The sequence below is a fragment of the Ipomoea triloba genome, chromosome 3 (assembly GCF_003576645.1).
Source record: "Ipomoea triloba cultivar NCNSP0323 chromosome 3, ASM357664v1".
NCBI classification, from domain to species: Eukaryota; Viridiplantae; Streptophyta; class Magnoliopsida; order Solanales; family Convolvulaceae; genus Ipomoea; species Ipomoea triloba.
In genome coordinates this window covers 5,858,992-5,885,577 of record NC_044918.1, presented here as the reverse complement: position 1 = coordinate 5,885,577, position 26,586 = coordinate 5,858,992, and the positions used below count along the sequence as shown (strand labels likewise).

Sequence of the window (26,586 nt, the reverse complement as noted above, 5' to 3'; positions counted from 1 at the left end):
ATGATTGATGAACTATTCTGGATAAATTGATAGTTGATGACTAAATTGAAAATTATGAGATAATTGAAAAACTATTTTGGATATTATCTCAAAAAAATTAAAAATTATTGAATGATATTATGGGATTCGATCTAGACAATAAGGCGCGCTAGCACACAAGTCTAATAACGGATCGAAGATATAAATTGATTGAAAACTCGAGATGACAACAAATTGATTGATCCCTTAGCTTGTATATATATAACATGTTGTTCAATTAGCTAACATTAATATGAGACATTACAACGAATTAAACATATACTTTCTTCTTCATGCATGATTTAATTAATGGAAAGTCATTTTAGGAGGGTTATTTGAATCGAATTCAGATTAGTATTACATGGTAGAAATAATAAATGAGCTGGGGTGTGAAAAAGAAAAAATTACTACATATATAGTTAATTTAAACTCCTTAATTATTACAACAAACATAATAACTAGGTGGAATATATCCTAGAATAGTCAAATTCTAGTTGGTAGATGGAACCGTAGAAATGATCATATCGCCATGGATGATGGATGTAGCTTTAATTTACATACAGGCTTGGCTTCTAAGCTAGCTAGGATTCTAGGAACATGAGGGCGTACGTGGTCCAAAGGCAGACGACGACATTCTAGGACTGGAACTAACGTTATTAGCAGCAAAGAATAATTCCGCCCAAATCTCCGAGAAAGCGCCGACGATAATCCCGTGGTACTGCCTCGCATTCAAAGACAGAAAGCACTGCAACAGCTCTTCCAAATCATCCTTCTCGAACATTTGCTTCTCCAAAATCATCTCCATCATCGACCTCTTGAAGTCCTCGTGAGGGTCCCGCGATTTCTTCACCACTGCGAAGCTCTCCTTCACTTTCCCCTCCACGCTGCATGGGATGAGCTTCTTGAACACCGACAGCCGCGCTGGCACCTCGCCCTCAGACGACGTCGTTGAAGAAACTGACGGCCTTCTGGCCGTTGGTGCCGTTCCGCGTTTCGCGGCGCGTTTCTTGGGCTTTCGTTTGCTTCTCCGGATGATCCGATTGTTGTGATCCGTTTTTGAGTTGAACTCGAAGGATGAATCGGTGGATAGGCTTGAGACGAGAGTTTCGGTCTCTTCCTCGTCGTTGCTAAACAGCCCGCTTTCGTCGGCGGATGAAGTGCTGATTCGAACCGCCGCCGCCGTTGTTTTCTTTTTTCTGGCCCGGCGTTTCTTTCTCTCCGCCGTGGACGGCGGAGGCAAGGCCAAAACCTCGTTTTTGTCGTCGCCGGAGACGGAGGAGCTATAGATTTTCTGACGCGGTTTCGTTTCGTCGCAAATATTGGCAACCACGTGCCAGTTCTCCTCTTCCCGCCACTTGAACTCCGGCGGCGGCCGTGATCTAGCGCCGGAATTGCGGGAGGTCAAGCCGCAGCCGACGGATATAAGGGCGGATGAAACGTGGCGTCTGAGGGCGGAGGAAGAGCGGTGGGTGTTAGTGACGGGGAAATCGACGGCGGTGATGAGCTTGGTGGTGTTGGGTGATGAGGATTGTTTGAGGAATGAAGGGACGGGATCTTCTGGGAGAGTGGAAGTGTCTTTGGAATTGCAAGATTGTAGGGACGTGATGACCCTGGACATTCGAAGCTTGAAGGGCTTTGCCATTGTTCACACCGGCTGCACTCAAAATGACATGTAAGTGTAAAACTGTTATGAGATAATATAATGAGAGAGTATAGCTTTGTATTATATATAGAGCACTACGAAGGAGCGTCCAACAGTTTCCCTCTTTGAGTATGCCGTGCAGTTTGGGGATTTCTAGAGATAAATATGTTGTTTTATGTCCATAAAATGAGGATGTTTGAACTTTAAATTAAAAGATTTTTTTTTTAAATAATATTAAGGGAGATATTGAAAATGATCAAATTAAATAGTATAGGTTTGTTTCATGAGTCCGTATGTAACTCGAGAATCCAAGGAGAGTCCTCAACTTGGGGCCCAAGAGCTTACGATCCGATACCTCATGACTCGAGGATTGAGAGGGAAGATTAAGGATGCTCCAATTAAGTAGAAGGACAAGACCCCGAGCAATGGGCAAGGGTCCTAGGGCTAGCCTCGGGCCGCATCCCTTTCCAAAGCTCGTGCGTCTTCGGGCCTGAGTGGCGGGGACCGTGACATGGCCTCCTTGCCCACCACGATTTTAAGGGTTTGTTGGACGTATCTCTTCGTATAGATTATGGCTTAGCATTACAAAATCATGTTCACTCTTACCACACAACATTCTTAAGAATAATCAAGCATTAATATGTGAATAATTGCTACATTTATTTTGTCTTACCCTTATTATTTATGCAAATTAAACTTATTGATTCATACACATTCAGCTTCAATTATATTAGTTCTATCAGATATATACACTAGGAGGTATTTAAAGGTTTGTAAATCCAAGCCTCCCATAGGTAAAATGAGACTATTACGAAATAAAACTCTCGTCACATATCGTGATTTTATTGATAAACGATAAAAGGGTAATAAAAATTCACTTTTTTTCCTGAATGAATCACAACATGCCACATAAACATTGAGTAAAAATATAATAGAGTTTATGAAATATGTGTAGTATTACTCCTCTCCTAATGAGTAAAATCCATATATATGTCTCCATATACCATACATACACAGCCCTTAACCCTTTATAGGGATTCCTTAGTCCATAGAACTATTGAGAGTATTGAGGTATTATGGGAACATAAATTAAAATTACTTTTTGAGTTTAGTTGAAATTGTTGGGATATATATAACATTAATAAGTTTAGCTGATGTTCTATTTAATTTTAGGCTATCTCGTATAATTTACTTAAACGTCATTAATACAAATAAGCAAATATATATAAATAAATTCGCATCCACCACCAGATAATGCACACTAGGTAAATTCCACTATTGTATAATAGCTCACAAACTACACATACATGAGACGACCATGTGTTGCAGATTCAACTAAGATTGATGTTTATTTTTATTATATGTGCTAGTATAAGCTAGTACACCTCACTTAGATAGATTGGACTGATATTTTTTTTTGATAAAAGAGTATGATAGTTAATTTTATTCGTGTTTTATTTATTTGTGCATCTAACTTACCACATACATGTATGAATAAATATTTAATATCTTTAAGATATATGAGTACCTGCATAATTGAGCAAAAATTACTTAGGTTTGTTTGATTTGTCATCATTTATATGAGGAATTGAGGATATCTTCATCTCAGTCTCACACAAGGAAACATTGTAATATTCTCAATTTGGAACTATCTCAATACAAACAATATATAGAAAAGCATATAGCATTTTTAGTATGGAAGCATGTGCAATTGTCCTACATAATTAGCCTGTAACTTGTAGTGGAGCCAGGCCACCTTAAAAGATCACTGTAATTTGTATATAATTAATTAAACGAAAATGTGATAAAAATAAAATGAGATCATCAGGCATTAACTACCATGTTAAGGAGTATTGAATAAAATTTAAAAGTAATCGATCTTCTGCTCAGATGACATGTAGTGACTTTTTCAAATAGGAGATCATGAGATCGAGCGTATAGAAAAAAGACTCATAACTAGACAGGGAAATACACAATAAGTTATAAGTTTATGGGGATTAAAAAGGACAAGTTTAAAAAAATTTTAAAGGGCATGCATTAGCTTTTACAGACAGTCAAGTCATTCACGGAGAAAAAAAATGCATAAAAGAGTGACTTTTTATCCAAAGAGTATCTGGCGTACACTGATTGATTCTTTGCCAGACTATTTTTAACTCCGTAGGATGGTGATCTTGTTTCTTGGGGGCTTGAACAGGCCTTCGAAGTCAATATAAGTAATCAACATAATAGAGTTGTAGAGAGGATCCTAAGCCAGCAGGGAACAGATCGAATAATAGTCATTAATGCCACTTTGCATTGCTTTTTGACGTTGTTTGACTAAGGTTATCCACTTTACTTTACAACAATTCGAGTGTGTTTGGTCACTGCAACGAGGCTAGTTTAATTTTTTGAAAATCCGCTCTCCGATTTGATGTTGGATCCGTTAGCCTACACTCAAATATTGCCCAAAACCTTGTATTAGCCTATATACACTAAAATCTTGCATTTTGTAAACTCATCATCGGCCTGCAAGACGGCCCACGTTCCCCCTTAGATGGGGATAATAGCATTTTTCTTCATGAGAGTGCTACAATCTTTACCGATGGGATAATATCAATTATTGTTATACCATGGACCAGGATTGCATTGTGAATGCTGATACAAAAATTTTGTACCTTCAGTTAACATATTTTGTATCTACAGTTAACCTTTCTGTACATGTAAACAAATGTTGACGCTTAATATGATAGTTTCAAGTATACAAACTGTCAACTACATGTACAAAATGTGTCTACAGATACAGATCAAAATATGAATGTAATTTTTGAAACAGGGTCTACAATGCAAGATAGACCCACGTGGTATAATTTGCCAGATAATATGGTTTCATGTGTTTAACCGATTGTTAGTATGTATTGGATCAATGACTCTGTTGAGAATAATCGAGACAATAATCAAGAAAAATAACAGAAAACGAAGAACACAAGAATTATATGATTTGATAATATGGCTATGTACATGAGGGTGAAATATAACTCTTTGATTAATATTGATGATAAAATAAGAATAACTATATAAGCATTGCATGAGATATACAAAACATGGTCAATGATTAGCATATATATTGATTTAGGGGATCAAGCAAGAGGTGCATGGACCAAATGAGGCATATAATTGATCTAACTTATAATATGTATGATTGATCATGTCATGATTGATATAAAGTCGAGATTTCTAGTATTTGTAAAGTTTTATGGCCAAATTAAAGAACATTGTTCTATATGACATCATATTGTCTACACAAAAAATTTGTCCAAGGAAAAATCTTATCCTAAAATACCGATCCAATAAGTGGAAGAACCACTCAAGTTTATGTATCATTCATATATTAATCTATTGTGAAATTAATGTGGAATATATCAAACACTCAAAGCACATGCCCATGTACACAAACTCATAAAGAGTAGAGTTTGATCGACTTGACTTAACAAAACAAAGGTTTGTAAATTTACCGATTTAATTTTTATGTAGGGTATGTAAAACTTGTCTAAATCATTTCATTTAAGTTATTATTTTACCACCATGCATCCTTTGCAGTAAATAACAATAAATTAAACTCAATTTGTGCAGTAATTGGGACAACTCAAACGATGAACTACACATACATGATCTATAAATACTAAAAAGGAAATAAAATTGTGCATTCACAACTAATTATATAATTTTTAGCGTAATAATAAGCGCTTAGTCCTAACAAAGTAGTATCAGTGTTAGTCACGAGTTTTATTTCTCGCGACTAGTTAATGTTAGGGAATGGGAAATTAGTGCCCAACAAGACAACAACTAGAGGCCGATAAAGATATAATAACATTACTAATTATGATTTTTTGACGTAATGATAAACTCTTAATTCTAATTCTAATAACACAGCAAACATAAGTCTTAAAATTAACACATACACGTCCATTTGAGCTGGCTGGGTGGCTGTCTTATCTCACGCCTCTTTCTTTGGTCAACTTTGGGTAGCATGGCGATTGAGTTACCCATGTCAACGTGAACATAATCTTTGAAAATTTGAAGCCGGCCGACATTGGCTGTCGAGCTGAAAGGAAATCTTTTGTATCCCGGCCCCCTACCGCCATATACCTGATAATCTGATATTTATATGCATACATATCGTGTTGGAATTTGGGTATGGTAAAAGTGAAAGCTGTAAATTATACCATGGAATATATATATGTCGGATACATGTAACCAAATTTGTACCTTAGCTTCCGCACTAAGGTGCAGACCTACATTTTAAAGGCTGCAGCCGGCAACTCTATGTTGTTTAGTGTATTTGATTTAATAGAAACTCCATAACCACTATTTAAGCTGTATTTTGAGTAAAATCTTTTGAAATATATAAGTTAATAAAGTTACCTTATTATAACTAATTTTTTTAGAGTTGCCCTATTATTATTTGATGTCCTAGTTGCAATTGCTACGGGCATTGTACAAATTAAAAGCACCACAAAGTAGACCAACTATTGTTGGCATAAGTAGAAGGTAGATGTTTGGGATACCTTATATTGAAAGAAAAGTTCAGATTTAAACTTTGATTAACGGAAAAATTCACAATAATTATTTAAATGTGTGTTCTTGTAGCCTTAATCAACAAATTACTACAATAAGGTAAATTAGTTTAGATTATTTATAATTGAGTAGCTCAAACAAAAAAAAGTTGTCAATAAATAGTTCCACATGAATTTAAACTTTATAATTAGAGTACAATGCATTGTTTACAGAAATTTTCATATAAGAGCAAAAGAGCATCCTCAATAGAGGATTTTAACTGATTTTTACAAGTTCCAATGCTTATGTGGAGGGGAGAGAGGAGAGAAGAATATAGGGCATTGCACTAAGACTTGGTTTTTTTCTCCAAAAGTGGGCCCCATCAGAACAAACAGACAGTGTCACCGCGGGAGTAGAACCCGAGTTCTCCCAAAATTCTCCCCCACAAAGAAAATTTACTTACCACTTGAACTACCCCATTGGGTTTAATGACTTGCGTATTGATAATATATGTATATATAGAATCAAAAACAAAATAAATATATATAGCAGAATATATAATTATGAATGATATATTCCTGAAAATAGCATCCAAGTATTGCCTATCGATGTTGACTACTCTATATAATAAAGCTGATCAATTAAGTTCCATTTCTTGGTTGTGCGGCACTACCCACTACCCAGTACCCACTACCCGGCTGCTAAATAGTAGTATTTGACTTACCCGTCAATTGGTTCGTGAAACAAAATGAAAATAAATCAATTTTAAATTTTGCTTTAGAATATTAATTCCATTGTTTAGTTTAAGAGAGTAATTTCATTTTTTTTTCTATTTTTTGGATGTACCAAGGTTTTCACTGTCGAACACAATGACTAATCCTCTCGGTTAAATTGTAGGCATCTCTTTGGGTGGGACGTCCAGTCTTAAATCTCTAGGCCAGTTATATCACCTAAAAAGGTGCCTACAATTCAGTGTGGGAATTAATCACTGTGTTTGACGGTGAAAATCCTGGGTACACTAAAAAAAAAAAAACTCTAAAATATTAATTCCATTGTTTAGTTTAGGAGAGTAAGTTATTGAAATAATTAATAAAAACTCAAATATTAATACATAATAAACCGATGTGAGAATAATATAATAATTTATTTAAATGTGTCCTTTAAGTAATGTTCGTCCTATGACTCTAGTCAGTAAAATACTATAAGAAGATAAACTAATTTAGGTTATTTATGGTCAGATTCAAAATATTGTAATTATTAAGTTAACTATTTGATCAACTCATGTCTCTAATTTTTTAATACTATTGACTATGTGACAATGCAATATATGTTCATAACTTGAGTGGTAATCTAACTCTATTGATGCTCAATATGCATGATGGCCAAACGAATAAACAATTTTCCAACTATTTCGTCATTTTCCATTCAACTTTGACGTATAGTTTATATTGGGAAAATGTGCTTTTTATTTTTTAATTTTTAAGGGAGTATTTCTTCTTAGGTTATGATGGCTAATTGCTTTTATTGCAACCCATTAACGTGCCCTTTTGCCGAGTTGGTAATGAAGTAATGATGGAATTAGAATATAATGTATTTTTAGGATATATCAAATATTCAAATCTAAAGAAATAAAATTATATGGAATAAAGTGTGCATTATCCATATGGACCGTTAATAGTAAAGTCATAATTAAAGTGAAAGATGGTAATTACTAATTACCAATGGAATTGAGTTTATCTTCTTAGTTAGTCAGCAAATTATTTTCTTTTTCATTGTGCTCCTTATAATGGATTACTACTTCAACATATCCACAAAAGCTTACATACATTCTAATTGGGTTAACTTTTATCTAATTATATCAATACTTGAATATAATTAGGTAAAAACTTTGTTCAAACACTTTTTTCTCGCCTATGTCGGCGTCTAAAAATAAGCATGGCCCTCAAATTATAATAATGTTTCTAATATTTTGATTATAAACCTCTCAATCACAAGACTGGACTCCAGTGGTGGGAGCATTGATTCTTTGGGGTGAAATGATTAAGAAAGTTTAGAGCAGATACTATCTCGTAAAGAATTATGTTGATGGGATATGAATAACGGATGGTCAAAGCTACAATAAAGAAAGGCATTAAATAGCAATCAAGCAATTATGGAAGAGCTATCAAAGCCAACCAAAATTAGCTCCTACCCCATAAAATACCCTACCTCGCCATAAATATCAAATAACGATCTTGAATTACCATATGATATGTATTGTACTCTATTCTATTATAAAAGGCTTATAAAGAAAGACATCGAATCAAAAACACTCTCTAGACACTCTACAATGCATGTACCCGACTACAAAAAGATAGTGTATTTCGGCTTGGCACTGTCCAAAAAAGCTAAGTTTGTGATTTTCACCTTTTGGGTTTCCACGTAAAAATTATTGTGTCTACTTATTTTTCAATTCCCTTCTCCATTATTTATTTTTATTTATTCGGTCGGTTGTGTTGACCGGCCATTCGACCATCCTATAGTTAATAAAACCAACACATATGTTTAAAAAATAATAAATAATAAAAAACCTCACAATCATAATTAATGTGAACTTAATTAATTATTTTCATACTCTATTTTTTTTCTTTTACTCTACGAGACAACCCGATTATCTTTGACAAGTAACACTTTTTTTAGTGATACTGACTCTATTACAATATAGTATATGTCCATACATACTTTTTTAATCTATTGAAACACAAAAACTAGTCAATGAGCTACAAGCTACTTAGATATTACCTTATCACTTAGTTACACATATTCTCTCCCTCCTAAAATTTGAAGATAACATCAACAAGTTCTAACGTGTTAATGGTCCTGTTTGGTAAATAATCAGTCTATCAGCCAATTTTGGCATATTTGATCACTATTAGTTGTTTGGTTAATAAGCTTTTTGTAACTCCAAAATGCTAAAATTCAAAAGGCTACTCAAAGCAGCCTTTTCAATTAGCTTTTTGAGAAAAGAAATTATATCAAATAGCTATTAACTAACAGCCAATTTATCAAACAACTTTCCACAATCAGCTAATATTATCAACAAATCATACCTTCTAATCCAATCAGCCAACAGCCATTTACCAAACAGGGCCAATGTGTTATACACCTACACTACAAGAAAATTATGTATATATATTGAATGCTATATATGGCAGCCAAGGTGATGAATTCTAAACTTTATACAAATCAATAAATCATCGGACTTAACAACAAAGAATAAGAAAAAGGGAAAAGGGTCAAATACACCCTCAAACTTTTGCTAAGGAGTCAATTAGGCCCTTGAACATTTGAAGGTTGCAATTAAATCCATAAACATTCTATTTTGGAGCAATTAAACCCACTGACCTGTTGGTGACTTGTGATTGCAGGTCAATTAGGTTTCCGGTGACCCTACGGCGAACCTCCGGCTAAACTCCAGCAAACCTTAGCACTTAGATCAAAATTAGACGGTCGCTGCCGAAGAAGTCCGGTCGACGGAGATTGGCAATCTCCTATTGACGGAGAAGCCATCTCCGTCGATTGGAGGTGGCGACCAGTTGGTCACCATCTCCATCGACTGGAGATGGGTCGCCATCTCCAGTCGATGGAGTTGGTCGCCATCTCCAGTCGACGGAGATGGCTTCTCCGTCGACTGGGGATTGCGACCAAACTGGTCGCATTCTCCGTCGACCGGAGAAGGCGACCAATTTGGTCGCCTTCTCCGGTGGCCACCGTTCGCCAGTGATTAATTTTGTCATAAATGTCTAAGGTTCGCCGGAGTTTGGCTGGATGTTCGCTGTGGGATTGCCGGAAACTTAATTGACCTGTAATCACAAGTCACCAACAGGTCAGTGGATTTATTTGCTCCAAAATACAATGTTTGTGGATTTAATTGCAACCTTCAAATGTTCAAGGGTCTAATTGACTCCTTAGCAAAAGTTTGAGGGTGTATTTGACCCTTTTCCCTAAGAAAAATGATAAGCGTAGCAAACTTCAAGGAGAATTGGGAAATAGTTTGTTCACTCACCAGGTTCTACAACTACAATTTTCAAAAAAAAAAAAAAAAAAAAAAGTTCTACAACTACAAGATTAGTCTTTACTCAAAAGAAGTGTTTCATCCTTTTTTTTTTTTTGAAAAAGAAGTGTTTCATCCTAGTTCTGAAAGAAAACTAGCCTTGTGCTAAACAAATGGTGAACGGAGCTCATAAGACATTAATATAATGAATGAAAAATTTTATTTAAGATTTTTCAATAGGATCTGAAAGTAAATTCATGGAGTCTAAAATATTATGAACTCTAATTTAATTAAGGAATCATTATTGAACCTTATTGGAATGTTTGTCTTTGATTCCAATCTTAAAACTTAGTCATTTTTTGTCAGAGTTCCTACGAGATCAATGTATTATAGTGTTCTGTTCAATTTAATCATTCTACCTACATCGAGATGTCGAATAAATTTGTTTGGAAAAAAATAAATTTGTCAATGGCAACCAAGGTAGAGGGGGTTTTCAATTGGTCGCATATTTCATATGCACCGTGCAGTGGTGAGATATATTACCTAAGATGTTTGTTGAATATAGTGTAAGGCCCTACAAGTTTTAATGACATGTACATTCAATGGTAGAGTACAAGACATTTAAGGATGTGTGTTATGCCCGTGGGTTATTAGATGAGAATCGTGAATATGTTTATGCTATTGCCAAAGCTAGCCACGGGTCAACTGCCAATTCAATGCGAAAGTTGTTAGTGACACCTTTGATGTCCAACTCAAATTCTAGTCTAGAAACAGTATGGAATGAAGTGTGGGAACATCTCCCTGAAGATGCACAACACAATCAGCACAAAATAAATCAACCAGGTTTTTCTTTACGACTTTTTATATTACCCACCTAAATATTATATATGTGATTTTCATCGGGAGTGAGTGATTTTATAGGAGACAACATTCATACATACTTTCTCAACCTATATATTGAAACACAAAGAGTCAATGACTTTACTAGAAGAATTCGAACATGTGACAGAGATACCATTGAGCTACAAGCTACTTGGCATTACTTGATTCTCTTAGGCCCTGTTTGGTAAATGGCTGTTGGCTGATTGGGTTGGCTGTTTGGGTTAGAAGGTATGATTTCTTGATAATATTAGCTGATTGTAGAAAGTTGTTTGATAAATTGGTTGTTAGCTGATAGTTATTTGGTATAATTTCTTTTCTCAAAAAGCTAATTGAAAAGGCTGCTTTAAGTAGCCTTTTGAATTTTAGCATTTTGGGGTTACAAAAAGCTTATTAACCAAACAATTAATAGTGGTCAAATAAGCCAAAATTGGCTGATAGGCTGATTATTTACCAAACAGGGCCTTAAATTTTTAGGATTATAATTAGAGAATTTTCATTAGCCTGTGCTTAATTTGATCAATTAAAAGATCATTCTCTATAGTTTTGACACCTTAAAAATTTCTATAGACTTAAATGCTAAACTACAACAACTTGGTGCACTTCCAAAGCTTGCCAATAGTACGAGTAATACAATTAATTGTAGCAATGATAATTAATACATATTATATATATAAATTAAAAAAAAAAGGTTACGTTTTATAATTAGAACCAACAATAATCTCGATTCCACGATTTTACTACGTAGTAACTAAAAGTATGATAAGTTGTATAGTCTCAATCTTTATAGTATCTGGTTCAGTTCAAATCACGCTCTAACGGTGAACGGGTACATATTTATGAAAATTTGTCAAATAATTTAGACTCATATCAATAGTGAGAGCATTTGAGTTTAACAAATTAAATAAAAATATCAAATGAATTATGAATCCAAGTAAAAGTCTATTAATTGTATAGTTTGTGTTGCAGTAACGCGTTCTTTTAATTGCAATTAATTATATCAATTTATCTTCTTTAATTATAATCGCAATTTAGTTGCACTTAACCTCAATTTAAATTTCAACTGATATTGCAGCTAGCATAAAGTAGAATAAACAATTAATTAATTAATTAATTAAACAACCACTATGTGGGACGGCCCGTGCAAAACGTTTATACGACTTCATTGCAATTTTATTGGTCAGATTACAGTGGCAATTGTTATACCATGAAACAGGATTCATATTGCATTGTGAACTCTGATATAAAAATTTTGTATCTTCAATTAATATATTATTTATGTACCTACAGTAACAATATCTGTACATATAAACAATTAATTTGATAATTTTGACACATAATATGATAACTATAGAAAGTACAGATACTGCATTGTAATAGAGTTAGTAGTATTCAAAAAAAAAAAAAACTATAGATACAGAATCTTAATGTTATTTTTGAACTAAAATTTACAATTATAAGATAGACTCTGATCTATGATATAAATTACGATATACTCAACTACTCAAGTTGTCCCATTTATTGTCCGTCTCATATATTGGATAAACTTAATCTTCTGACATTAATGTGTCATGATCTACATAACCGTTTCCAAACATTAATATATTACTTTTTTTTGAAAGCAACACTAAAATATTACTGTAATTAGCATTCCCATTTGTATGCGATTTGAAGTATCACATACACATTTATTTATTTATTTTAGCGTTTTACCTAATGATTTTTTACAGGTTAGAGTTATAAGACGAAATTTACTTAATATATACTTTGGGATATATGTTGTAGGTATTTCTCGTCATCCAAAAAATATTATATGACATTGTCCTTTTTATATATTTCTTTTTGGGGTGAAATTAAAACTCACAACTAGTATTTGAAAGTGTACAAGGTGTATATTATGCTCTTGCGTAATAGATCGTAAACTATAAAGGAAAGATAAATCAATTCAAGTTTGGTGTGATTGATCAAGTCAGGCTAGCCAATGAATAAAATTTTATTGTCACATCAAGTGAACATTATGAGATAAAATTAGGATGACAAATTTGGTATTTTATAACTAAATTTTCTTTGAATAATACTACGTGGACTCCCATCTCCTACACTATTTTTCTACTTCATATTATGTGTCATGCTTTGATTAATTAACGAAAGAGGTGTGTTATGATTTTTGTTCATTCATTTATCTTCATCGAATAAAAATTAAACACTTGGTAAAAGTTATACTTTATGGAGTACACCTCCCATTTTTCAATTTTTAAAAACTTTGGTTAATGTTGGCCAATTCATAAGTTGTCAAAAAAATGTATGAAATAGGAGGCACCCCAACCAAGACTATTAATTTGTAGGGTGTGCAAACTTCGCTAAATTTTCCGTTAACCGTTTTTTAACCGAACTTTTTTTGTTTCAGTTAATGGTTAAATGTTTTTTAAAATTTTGATTAACAGTTAATTCGGTTTGAAACTTCGGTTAACTGAAATTATATATATATATAATTATAATCAAATGAGACAAGCTATTTAGGTGAGAAATGCGAACTAGTACGTGAATGCACACAGTTTACTACGCGGATGCACACAGCCCGAAGTGTGTGCACTTAGCCTACATGAGTGCCCACAGTTTAGGGTGTGTGCATTCGTGAAGTAGACTATGTGCACTCACGTTATTCGCATTTCTCACCTAAATAGCTTGTCTCATATGAAGTCAACACTATATATATATATGTAAAATTCCTATAAATTTGTAGTGTTGTTATGGTATTGTTTTTGTATATTTTCTTATGGATTTATTCTTATATGTATTATTACTTTAATTGGATTTATTATTATATTAATTATTTTTATGATTTAAAACTTTAGCAATTTAAAAAGTTCGATTAATTGGTTAACATACCAATTAACTGGAAAAAAAATTCAGTTCAGTTAATGATTAAAGTTTTAAAAATTTCGATTAAAACGATTCAGTTAACCGATTTAACACTCCTATTAATTTAATAACCATAAGATTACAAGTTTGACTCCCCGATTAAAGTTACACAACGAAATTTACTCCGTAAATACTCTCGAATATTGATAGTAAGTTTCTTTCATCACTCACCAAATTAGAATTATGAAATAAATTCGGAGGTAAACGGTTATGACTAATAAGAGTAATTGTGAATCTTCTCAACAAATTAAACGTCTTTCCAAAAAAAATCAACCAATTAAACATGGAAAGTGCAGTGTATTGACACGTAATGAGAAAGTCAGCAAATTTTGATCCATACAATTGACTTGGACTCCTCTTATCCAGAAAATTAATTCTTCTGCCCTTCTCTGATCCCACGCATTTTACTGTTTCTTTTTCCTTTAAATGTTCTACATGAATGGAAGTAGTAGAATGCTCCACACCACTTTAAGTGTTCAGGTAAATCTGGTGAAAAAACATCTTAACCGTTGGTATTTGTGTAATGTCCACTTGAGGGCGTGTGGGTTCCACAGGTGCTGTGCATGCAGAAAAAATTGCACTTTTGTCTTATATATATACACCAAGGTTTTGGATTGAGAATGGTAAACTAGTTTTCTTGATTTCAATTCCAACAGAATATAGGAAGATCAGATCGAGAAACTAAGTCAGAGGGAGGTTGCTTGATTGTATTGGATCCAATGGAGAAAGGTGTAGGAGAAGGCCATGGAGGGATCAACAAATATGCCCTGGGTTGTTCCTTGGTTGCTTCCATGATATCAATCATCTTCGGCTATGGTGAATTGTTTACTCTTTTAATTTTATCTGATTTGTTTTTTTCGAATGACGAGAAAACAGTCTGTCACTAAATCTGACCACCTTATCAACAAAAAACAGGTTCAGATTATTTTGACTGGCTCAAATCAGGACAGACTGTTGTCCGGGATTACTCTTATTATTATATATATTGCACTAAGGTTTTGCATGTGTGGTGTTGTTGCAGATACTGGTGTGATGAGTGGAGCAATGATCTATGTGAGGGACGAGTTCCACATCGGCGACGGGAAAACGGAGGTGCTGGCCGGAATACTTAACCTGTGCGCTTTGGTTGGGTCACTTTGTGCGGGGAGAACCGCGGATGCTATAGGGCGGCGCTACACCATCGTTCTGGCGGCCGTCATCTTTTTGCTCGGCTCACTTTTGATGGGATACGGCCCCAACTACGGCGTGTTGTTAGGGGGGAGATGCACGGCGGGGATCGGCGTGGGGTTCGCGCTCATGATCGCGCCGGTTTACTCCGCGGAAGTCTCGTCTCCGTCCACGCGAGGCTTCCTCACGTCTCTCCCGGAGATTGGGATAAGCACAGGAATATTGCTCGGATATCTTTCCAATTATATCTTCTCCAGATTGCCTCTAAAGCTGGGATGGAGAGTGATGCTGGGGATTCCGGCTATCCCGTCGTTATTCTTGGCCATCGGAATCCTGAAAATGCCCGAGTCGCCGCGGTGGCTAATGTTGCAAGGCCGACTCGGGGAAGCCACGAAAATCATGTACAAGGTTTCCAACGGCGCGGAAGAAGCGGAGAGGCGGTTGTCGGATATGAAACAAAACGTGGGAATTGACGACACGTGTAAAGACGAGGTTGTTAAGATCCAGGCGACGACCACGAAAGGCGTGTCGGTGTGGCGGGAGCTGATAATCAGGCCCACCCCGACCGTGCGATGGATGTTGATGGCGGCTATTGGGATTCATTTCTTCGAACACGCGACTGGGATTGAGGCTGTTATTCTCTACAGCCATCATATCGTGGAGGGAGCTGGGATCAAGGATAAAAGAAAGAAGATCCTCTTCTCTGTGGGAGTTGGGCTCACCAAGTTCATTTTCATCGTGGTCTCAACTTTCTTGGTGGATAGAGTGGGGAGGAGAAAGCTGTTGTTAACCAGCGTTACGGGGATGATTTTTTCACTGTTGGGACTGGGGACTTGCCTCACTATAGTCCACCAACATTATGGGGAAAGGATCGTTTGGGCTTTGGTACTAAGTATCATCACCACTTATACTTTCGTGATGTTCTTTAACATCGGGCTTGCCCCCGTCACCTGGGTGTACAGTACCGAGATTTTCCCAATGAGGCTCAGGGCCCAAGGGGCCTCCATTGGCGTGGCGGTGAATAGGTTGATGAATGCAACGGTTTCCATGACTTTCTTGACAATCTGCAACGCCATCACAATTGGAGGAGCGATTTTCATGTTTGCTGGGATTTCGGTCTTGGCTTGGGTGTTCGTTTTCCTCTGCTTGCCCGAGACTAAGGGCAAGTCTTTGGAAGAAATGGAAAAGCTTTTCACTCCAAAATCCTCCTCAACTAACACTAACAATTCCAGATAGTCACTTCATCATGTACTTCACTACTCTAGCTTGCAAAGTGCTAAGTTATGCATGTGTGTGTGTATACCTAGACTAGTGTTACGTTTAAAGAGATGGGGATATTTCATTGGAAAATAAGTGTAGCTACGTGAGTGGTGAGTGAGTGAGTGAGATAGTAGTACTGAGCTCATTATGTAACCTCCTGTCTTTCAATAATCACAGTCTTGTTTATTAATTATTATAGACTTTTGGTCTATGTTCGACACACCTAACTAATAAGCTACTCCGTAATTTATTAAGTTAAAGGATCCGTAAAAAAGACATTTGCCTCTCTATGTTTTTTACCATATAACTTATTTATAATTTATAATTCAAAATAAAATAAGCTATAACTCTATAAGCTAAGTCTGAGACATTACCAAATTTTTCCTTTCATTTTGTTTTACAATGAATAGGACAACATGTTTTCATTTTTCCTTTCTTCCATGCACGGAGTGCCATACTCTGTTTATCCCTTCCTCTCAAAATAAACAACCTTTGGAACACACACATATACATATGAACCATCAATATAATCCCATATAGACCTGCATTCACTTTCCAAGACTTTGTATTTTGTACTGGCTAGATTATATCATCAAGAATTCATAATAATCAACAACAATAATATTATTACTGCTAAAAAATATTGCTATATAAAAAATTTCTATTTCATGAATTAATTAAATCAAAGCAGTGTTTCACTTTCCCTCGTACATGTCCTGCAGCAAGACAAGAAAAGGACAGGAAAATATTTAGTGTCTGTTATGCCTCTGTTGTAGAAAGGAAGGACCTATACTAATTATTATTATTATTTTTGTTCCCAAACATACCTGCACTTTATCATAAATCAGAGGGCCTATAGATAATAATGAAAATTTGGTGCGCCTCAACAACACTCCGCCTCAAATTCTCCACTCTGCCTCAAATTCTCTTCTTTCTACATGCTTTAGACTTGATTTGTGTAATGCCTGAAATGATATAACTCCATACAGGAATAACATAAGAGGAGAATACACGTAGAAAAGCAGTACAAACAGCATCAAAATTTCAGTCGTTGGCCATCCCAGAGTTAGAGAAGACCTGCCGCCAAGGAAGCTAAATTCACAATATAGCAATGCCCAAAACATTGTCATACTTAAGAACCACAGAAATAAAGCCTTTTAGTGATGCTACGGTCTGAATTCAACAACCTACAACCTAGTACTCTGCTATCAAGAAAGATGAGTGTGCAAGGTAATTGTTCCAACATCAATGACGGATGATCAATTTTGCTGAGAACACCAATGTGGTTAAAACTGTGGAAAGTTGACACTAATATGCACTCTCTTCACCGCTAGTTTAAGCACTCTCTTCATGACAATGATATGTAAACTCTTCTCCACTACTGCACTAATAAGCAAAACACTGTGTGCATGCTTGTACAAGGAATCTAGGAATATGGAAAACACGCATCATTAAGTACAAGTCACAATCAGAAGAAGCAACTTAGCTAAGAAATCTACTTCTTGTATCAGAAGAGCTAGAGGGAAAATAAAACAACTAAATTCCTCAAAGAAATTCCAAACTTATAGAATTTAACAGGATAGGAAGAGGGTGATTTTCCAGATGGATTTACATTGGAGAGAAGGCATGCTATTCCCCAGTGCACAGATGTACTATTTACATTTTATATATGAAATTATATAAAGAATACCATAGAAAAGTTTCAAATGTTCAGGATAGGGAGCATTATCAAAGAGAAGACCCAAAAAAAATAGCCAGAGGATAGATAAATACATAAAGGGTAAAGGCATTAAAATGTTAGCTGTCAAATTCAATAGTCATGATAATAAAACAATGAAAGGAATTTAGGAGAAATTCATCATTAGGATATTGGTGGCATTGGTGCAATGTGATGGACTCTAGTCGTTGAGAAATATTGACTTGCTCCAATATCCTTTCATATCTTCTATCCCCACTTCCCTCCTGTGCACCTTTCTTCATTAATGTATTTTGATAAATATGTATGTGGTTCTGTCATCCGTGTTGTGATTGGTGATGTTTAGGTTGCAATGGGTTCAGCTGAGCACAAATGACTGAGATGGCTGTGGTTGTCAAGCTGAAGGTGTGGTGTGGATCTATACTTTTCTAGAGTGATGAAAGTTGACAATGCATTACACGTTTTTTAACATTATCAAGATAAGAAAGTTGGGCATGGCCGTCTAGTTCATTCTAATAGAACAGGCATAGGGATAAATGCCAAAGGCAAAATATGAAAGCAATAGCCATCTTCTATCATATAGAAGGTAAATGAATGAAACAATATTCTAAATAAATACTGCCATTGAACCATACAGGAGAAGAACATTGCCTAGATTCTAGATTGATAATTAGACATTCATGTTTCAGAAAATTATACCAAGGCATAGTTGCTTTGATTTTAGAGATTCTGCTAGGGAGTATGATGATTCATAAGAAAAAGATGGCACAACACCGAAAATGCAACTTACTAGTTCTAATTACTACCAAATTCCTTATCAAGTTCTTTTATCGTTTTTTCTTTTCTTCTTTCTTTTCTTTTTTTTTTTTGTAAAATTTCTTCACAAATAAATTGTCAAGTGCATTCTACTATTAAGTGATAGTAATATGCAATAATTATAGGCAAGATATTCAATTAAAGCCACAACTAGTCATCTAAATAATTATGATAAAACATAAAGGAAGTCAAGATTTCTTGGCTATATTTCCACATGTCCTGTTTTGATATATAATTAATGATGCACCACCATAGTTGTACCAGTCATCATTTAATATGCTCTGAACAGAAAGTATTTAGTTCTCTGCATTCTATCCTATCACATATTGTCAATAAGTTGCATTCATCTTTACTAAAATACACAGCATTTTAAATTTCTGCTGCAAGGAAAGCTTATGATTCCTAGACTCGGCCTTCAAAAACACAATAATGCATTCCTAGCTCCTATCATTGCCAGATAAATCAACAAATCCAATAGTTGCTCAAAGATTCATATTAATGAACTGAAAATCGAGAGGACACTAACCGATGAGCGGAGAGGTGGGGGCTCTGCATGTATGTAGCGAATAGACATCTTAGCTATCTCAGAAATGGCGGCCTCTCGGACGTCAGAGACATCACTTATCAAATCCTCATAGGCGGCCTCGAATGCTTCCTGCCAGAACTTCGGCAATGTGATCCGACGACTGTTAGTGTAGACATACCATATGTGCTTCACCATATTCTCTCGGTCCTCCATCTCCTGGAGTTAATAATTTCGCGCCAATGTCAATATTACACGAACTCCAAATATATCTAACATAAACGAATGAAAAATCTACTAGGAAGCTTAAGATAGGGTACTGAGTACTAACGATGACGTCTAGATCTTCGTGGATAGCAATGTCGATGTCGTGGGATACAGTGTTGAGATTGCCGGCCGACCACCGGAGAGTCACTGTGCCGGTTAAAATCGACCAGAAGGACAGCATTAACATAGCCGCCAAAGCCCAAAACTTGTATCGGGATCGGCCAAATACAACCGAACCGGGACTCTCCTTCTTCGAGTGCACTATTGCCGATGATGTTAAATGCATCGCCGGCGATGATACTGGTAAAACGTTATCACCCTTCATTGCTTCACGTTTCGGTTATTTGATTCCGGCGATCACTAAGAGAAACTAGGCTGCGGAAGAATGAGCCGATCCAGAGCCAGATTTTGCGTAACGTAGTGTCATCGAAACGATTGATCAACTAAAATGGGCCGCCACAATTAATGGGCTCCGTCCAAATCCGAGCCCATATCAGGAAAAGCCCACAGAATAAAAGATGGCAAATTATTGTCCACAGAGCTATGTGGACCATAATCAAATATTCAAATGTACATTTTTAATGTACTAAATGTACATTATTTTTGTACTGAATGTACATTATTTTTATACTATAAAAATAATGTACATTCAGTACACAAATAATGTACATCCCCTGAATATAATGTACATTATTTTTATACTGAATGTACATTATTTTTATATTGAATGTGCATTATTTAATAGTATGGTCCACACAGCTATGTGGACCATATGATTGATAAAAGATGGCAAATTATTGTGTGTAACATGAATATAAGGTACATTTTTAATATACTAAAAGTATATTATTTTTGTACTGAAGGTACATTATTTAATAATATATATATATATATATAATAATATATTTTCAAATAATGTACTTTTAATATATTAAAAATGTACAGAATGACAAGAACTCTTTCACCGAGTTCAACCTCAATGTCCTTAAGTCGATTGTAAATATTGACCATATGCGTGACATGCTCATCCATGGATTTATTTATGTCATACCTCTTGGTTGAGAATTCACTAATAAGAGTTGCCAGTTGCCACCACAGACTTATCTATAATATTGTCTGTTTTGGCAAAACTCTTTTATCTTTGCCATGAATATAATTCCCTTACATTTTCTCTTTTAGGCATGAAATCTTTGATACTTGGCGCAATGTTCATCACAAGAAAGCTAAGCAACAACCGATTCGACCTCTACCATGTCTCCCACAGCTCTTTATTAGTTTCTGAGCTAGTGACAGTAGGTTCTGGTATCTGCTATTTTGTAAAATTATTCACCCCTTATTTTAGTTGTTTTGAAGGTTATTTTCTGTATCTTAGTGAAATTGGGAACTGTTTGTGTGTTATATTGTCCAAATACTGAATTATCTACAAGGAACAACAAAGGAAGAATATTGGAACATTTTGGACAAGTTCTAGAAGAAAAGGGAATTACAAGGAAGAATACAAGTTGGAAAAGAATTGGAAGATGCCTAATGGGCCAAGTCCCATTTACCTCCTATATATTTGACCTATTCTCTACAATTGAAGGAGGTTCCCTTACAGAGTTCTGAACCCTAGCTTTTAGTTTATATTTCCCTAGCATAGTTTAGATTAGTTTCACATTAGATTATTTAATTTCAAGATTGGAATCAAAGATTGAAGATTGGATTTGTTCTTTATCAGTTAAGTTCTCTTATTCCTTTATTACTTTCTTGCAATGTTTATGGTTATTAATTATTGCTTTGTTTTGTTTACTCCCATCATGCGGGAGTAGTTCGTTTATGGGTTTGGATTAGGGATCCATTGTTAATCTTGATGTTCAATTGGCAATTAATTGCATAAAGGGATTGAATCTTTTACCTAGGGTTTATGTTGATTTGGGGATTTCTTTGCACTAGTTATTGATTTGTGGCCAGAATTAATTGCTAGTCTAGGAGAGAGATTCATTACAACGACAGTTGGATGGAGACCTCGAGCTTTACCAATTTCAACCTAATTTTCCTGCTATGAAAGTAGATGTAATATTGGGGGCTTACAATGCTTAGGTGCTTAAGGTTATGATTGATGCATCACGACAGTGAGACAATCTTAGCCTAATTCTCTTATTGATTACGAAAGTTGCTGAGTAGAATTCTTTTGTGCATTGCTCATATATCCCTTGGTTAATTATTCTTTCTTAATCCTGAGTTTGTTAGAACATCAAGGTTACAATTCCCCTAATCTGGCCCATATCTATATCATACAGTTTACACCTTAATCAAATTGCTTTCTTTTATTCCACATCATTCAGTCTTTTTTGCTTGGATTCTATTAATTCATATACTCTAGTGCCTGGTAATTCACACAATTACGTGCCATAGCCCCAATCCTCAGCGGAACGACATTACACCCTTTTTACACTCATCATTTGTGCTCATCACATTTTGGCGCCGTTGCCGGGGATTGGTTTATTTGGTTTGATTGTGTGATTATTTTCTTACTAGCATTAGAGTTAGTGAATTTTAGGAGATCAAGTTTTTATCACCAAAAAAAAAAACAAAAAAAAAAACACAAAAAAATTTTTTTTGCTAACATGTCTGCAGGTCTATATCTTTTGATTTGATTGAAAGAGATTCCCATGATGGATCAAGGAGGGTACTATAATTGTCAACCTTATGAGGGCAACCAATATGATGGATATGGAAATCCTTGTACAATTCAAGCCCCACCTCCTAACCATTACTATGATGCTCAATCCCAAACTTTGCATCCACCACAATTCCACCCCCAAAACTCATACTCTCAATACACTCCAAACTACGAACATCCATACCCACAACCTTCACAAAATTTCAATCCACACTACCAAAATCCTTACCCACCACATCCTCAGGAATATCAACCTTTCACTCAAGAGTTTGGTGCCAATATGAATCAAGAAGTTTTTCAAGGAGGTGCACCACCAAGGTTCATGCCACAAGAAGTTTTTCAAGGAGGTGCACCACCAAGGTTCATGCCACAACCTCTTTTTCAAGGAGGTGCACCACCAAGGTTCATGCCACAACCTCTTTGGTAAGGAGGTGCACCACCAAGGTTCATGCCACAACCTCTTTGGTGTGCCATATGTGGAGGATCACATGAAGCCGAAAGATGCTACATCTTTGAATGTGGAGGATCACATGAAGCCGAAAGATGCTACATCTTTGATCCCAACTTTCGATATCCAGCCGAAAGATGCTACATCTTTGATCCCAACTTTCGATATCCAGGCCAAGTTCAAGTACCTGTACATCAAGAACATCAAGAGCCATTTTATCAAAAATCTCCACAAGCAAGCAAACCTATTGATGAGGAAACCTTAGCAATAGCTAGGCGTTGGGGAGTCACTATTGTACCTGATGATGACACTGAGGATGGTGGATATCCCATGAGACAAAGTGAGGAAGAACATGTCAATGATCAATGGGAACCTCAAGAGCCATTCTATCAAGAACCTCCACAAGCAAACCAACCTATTGATGAGGAGATGATGAGGTCCATGATGTATAGCTTAATCATTCAAATGAACATGTTACAAGCTCAATTGCAAGATCTTAAGGCTCAAGGAAAAGGCTTGACAACTCAAGAACCCATTCAAGGTTCATTTCCTTATGAAGATATACATGAGTTGTTCACGCCAAGTGAAGGTGGTGATGCAGAGGAGATGGAGGATGAAGCTGATGAAGATGAGAAAGTGAATGATGAAATTGAAATGGAGTCTTTGAATTGGGAAGAAAGTGTGGAGTTACAAGGGAATGGTGACAAAGAGCAACTTAAAGATGGTCCAAGTGAAGAAGTGCTCAAGAATGATATAGTTGATGAATTTGGTGGCACAAACGAGGTATGTCTTTCATTTGATGACACTCCCTTGGGTGAGAATTTTAGACTAACTTGGGAACCGGGAGGTGTCAATGTTTTTGAGTGTGGAGGCCCTCATTGGCCAATTTTCATGTCCAAGGATTCTTACTTCATCTTAGTGCATAAAGAAGACCCAAGGGTTTCCTTACTTGCTCAAGGAAAGGAAAATCAAGGGGAAAATAAGAATGGATTTGGTGAAAGTGTGTGTTTGAATTTTGAGTTCATGGAGAAACAATGTTTGAATTTTATGGTGGTGGACTTCTGGATAAAGGAATTTGTTGATGGCCACCATTTGAGGCACTATCTTGAAGTAAAATTTGCTAGGAAGGATGGTATGTTCTTTGTTCAATTCAATGATGGTTGATCTGGAGAGGTTGAGTCGAGTTGACGACAGTAAACTTAGCGCTTCATGGGAGGCACCCCATGTTATCCTTTACTTTCTTGCATTTTATGTTATTGCATTTATTTTATTTGCTTTAGTTAGATTTTAGATTTTACTCTTTATTTGGTTTTCAAGAGGTTTGGCAAGGGAATATTTGAGTGAGAATTGATTTATTTTACTTCTAAGAGAGTGGGGAATGTTTGGAAATTGAGTGTTTATGATGTGTTTAGGTGTTGGAGTGCTTTGAGGATGTTTTGGATTGATCTACAGGTGAAAACAGGCATTTGGCGTGAAAAACGGACTTTTTGCATATAGAGAGCTCGGGGTCACGGCCAACATCACGGCCATGACCCCGCCCGTGACCTTTTCCGCAACTTCCAGTACGTTTTCGCTTATAGAGAGCTCTGGGTCACGGCCAACATCACGGCCATGACCCTGCCCTTGACCCCAACAGTAAAAAAGAAAAAAAAATTGCCATTTTTTCCCACTTCCTTGTGTGCACTATTGTTGTCTTCCTCAGGTTCTAAAATATTTTCTTCCATTTTTCTTCATTGCATCAAGACTTCAAGGTTCAATTTCTTAACTCTTTTAATTTCTCTCTGTATTAGTTTTGAATTTGTGCTTCATTATTGATTTTATTCTTTGTATCCCCTCTATTGTGCTTAATTGTTTGTCCATCGAGGACGATGTCCACATTTTAGTGTGGGGGGGGGGTGCTATTTCTGGTTTGGAAATAAAATTTTTGGTGAACTTTGCTTGAAGGACTCAATGTGCAACACTGTGGATAGTCTATTTTCTTTGCTTTGTGGCTGTGACCACTTTCCTCTTTGCTGGTTTGTGGTTTGTTTGGTGGTACTTGTGCAGCCTAGCTTGTCAGGGATGATTCAAAGTTGAGCTTTTGTTTAATTCAGTCTCTTGCCAATAGTTGGGTTAACCTCTAANCTCCTTCTTTGGTGTTCACCTGTTGTCTGTGCAGGTGGGACTTAGGTTTCCCCTTCACCCTTTCCTGATTGAGTTCCTGGATTTCTATGAAATAGCCCAGGTCAGCTTGCCCCAAACGGTCACCAGGTTATAGCAGGGTTTCTTTCTGTGTGTCGCCAAAAACGGATGACGCCCTNCCCCTGTGTGTTATGCATTGCTAGTGAAGGCTTATGTGGGATTCCGGTGATATTTGTTCTGTCATAGCTTGTCTCAGTGCTCTCATAGTGAAGTCTAGGATTTGCATGCTTTGAAGTGATTTAGGCCATTGTTGTTAGCCCTAGCCTTTAAACCTACCCTGTGTTACATTTATTTTCCCTAGTTGTCCCCGTTGAGCCCTGTTTTTGTTTAATAAGTGCAAAAGCACTTAACCCCATTCTTTGTTTTGTTTTTCTTGTTTAGCCATACTATTTGACCCTTAGCCCTAAGCCATATATTTTCCATTCACCCTTAGAGAGAATGTAGCATTTGTTCCTTAATTTAGAAGAGATTTTCCTTTTTGAACTTATTTTTGATAGAGTTATTCCTGTTATCTTTGCTCTAGTGTGGGGGTGTGGTGAAGAAGTTGAATAGTTGGTTTGAATTAAAGGAAAGAAAATGTTTGAAAATTGAAAAGAAAAGAAAAAGAAGAGAAAAATGGTTGTTATAGAAAAGAAAGAAAAAGAAGGATGAATAAAAGTGCAAGTCAAGTTGCTAGAATAATTGTCTTCACCCCCACTAGTTTAGAATGCTCTTGTCTTTCCAATTATGTTTTGCTCTCTTGATTCATATTTTCCATATCTCCTCTAGGTTTAATTGTGAATAGGTGTGAAATTCTCTCTCGTTTGTTTATTTTCCCATATCCTTTCTTTGTTTAGCCACTCACCTTTAGCCCCATTACAAGCCAAATAAAGTCCTAATTGATCTTAGCATGCAGTTTTAGAGTGATCTATGTGAGTATGAAGGGCATGTCTATGGGATCTCATCTTAAGCCAAGTTCTGCATAATCTCAACTGAATACATGTGCATACAGGGTCCCAATCTACCTAATTTCGGGTGCCCGGTTATTGGCCTGAGAGGGGAACTCACTTGTGATTCTGAGATGATTCTTGAAGCAGGTTAGGTTGTACAAGTTGGTTGGTGGTATGTTCGGTTGAGCAGGAAGGTAGTGTGATCAGTTGCAGTGCATGGAGGGTGGATTATCCTAGGTAATTGCTTGAGGACAAGCAAAAGTTCTAGTGTGGGGGTGCTGATATCTGCTATTTTGTACAATTATTCACCCCTTATTCTAGTTGTTTTGAAGGTTATTTTCTGTATCCTAGTGAAATTGGGAACTGTTTGTGTGTTATATTGTCCAAATGCTGAATTATCTACAAGGAACAACAAAGGAAGAATATTGGAACATTTTGGACAAGTTCTAGAAGAAAAGGGAATTACAAGGAAGAATACAAGTTGGAAAAGAATTGGAAGATGCCTAATGGGCCAAGTCCCATTTACCTCCTATATATTTGACCTATTCTCTACAATTGAAGGAGGTTCCCTTACAGAGTTCTGAACCCTAGCTTTTAGTTTATATTTCCC

The 26,586-nt window shown here is 36.0% G+C and overlaps 3 protein-coding genes across 3 annotated transcripts; 1 reads left to right on the top strand and 2 right to left on the bottom strand.

Moving 5' to 3' along the window:
• Positions 1 to 408: 408 nt before the first annotated feature.
• Positions 409 to 1,733, bottom strand: LOC116012527 (transcription repressor OFP7-like). The gene has a single exon (XM_031252086.1). The coding sequence runs from the start codon at positions 1,658 to 1,660 to the stop codon at positions 608 to 610; it is 1,053 nt and encodes a 350-aa protein (XP_031107946.1). The 5' UTR covers positions 1,661 to 1,733; the 3' UTR covers positions 409 to 607.
• Positions 1,734 to 14,669: 12,936 nt separating this feature from the next.
• LOC116012003 (probable polyol transporter 6) lies at positions 14,670 to 16,650 on the top strand. The gene is made up of 2 exons (XM_031251458.1): positions 14,670 to 14,843; positions 15,049 to 16,650. The coding sequence occupies exons 1-2, from the start codon at positions 14,747 to 14,749 to the stop codon at positions 16,428 to 16,430; spliced, it is 1,479 nt and encodes a 492-aa protein (XP_031107318.1). The 5' UTR covers positions 14,670 to 14,746; the 3' UTR covers positions 16,431 to 16,650.
• Positions 16,651 to 16,981: 331 nt separating this feature from the next.
• LOC116012004 lies at positions 16,982 to 20,141 on the bottom strand. The gene is made up of 4 exons (XM_031251459.1): positions 19,821 to 20,141; positions 19,493 to 19,708; positions 17,282 to 17,419; positions 16,982 to 17,170 (listed from the first exon to the last, which is right to left on the bottom strand). Exons 1-3 carry the CDS (start codon positions 20,079 to 20,081, stop codon positions 17,354 to 17,356), a joined length of 543 nt encoding a protein of 180 aa, XP_031107319.1. The 5' UTR covers positions 20,082 to 20,141; the 3' UTR covers positions 16,982 to 17,170; positions 17,282 to 17,353.
• Positions 20,142 to 26,586: the final 6,445 nt, after the last annotated feature.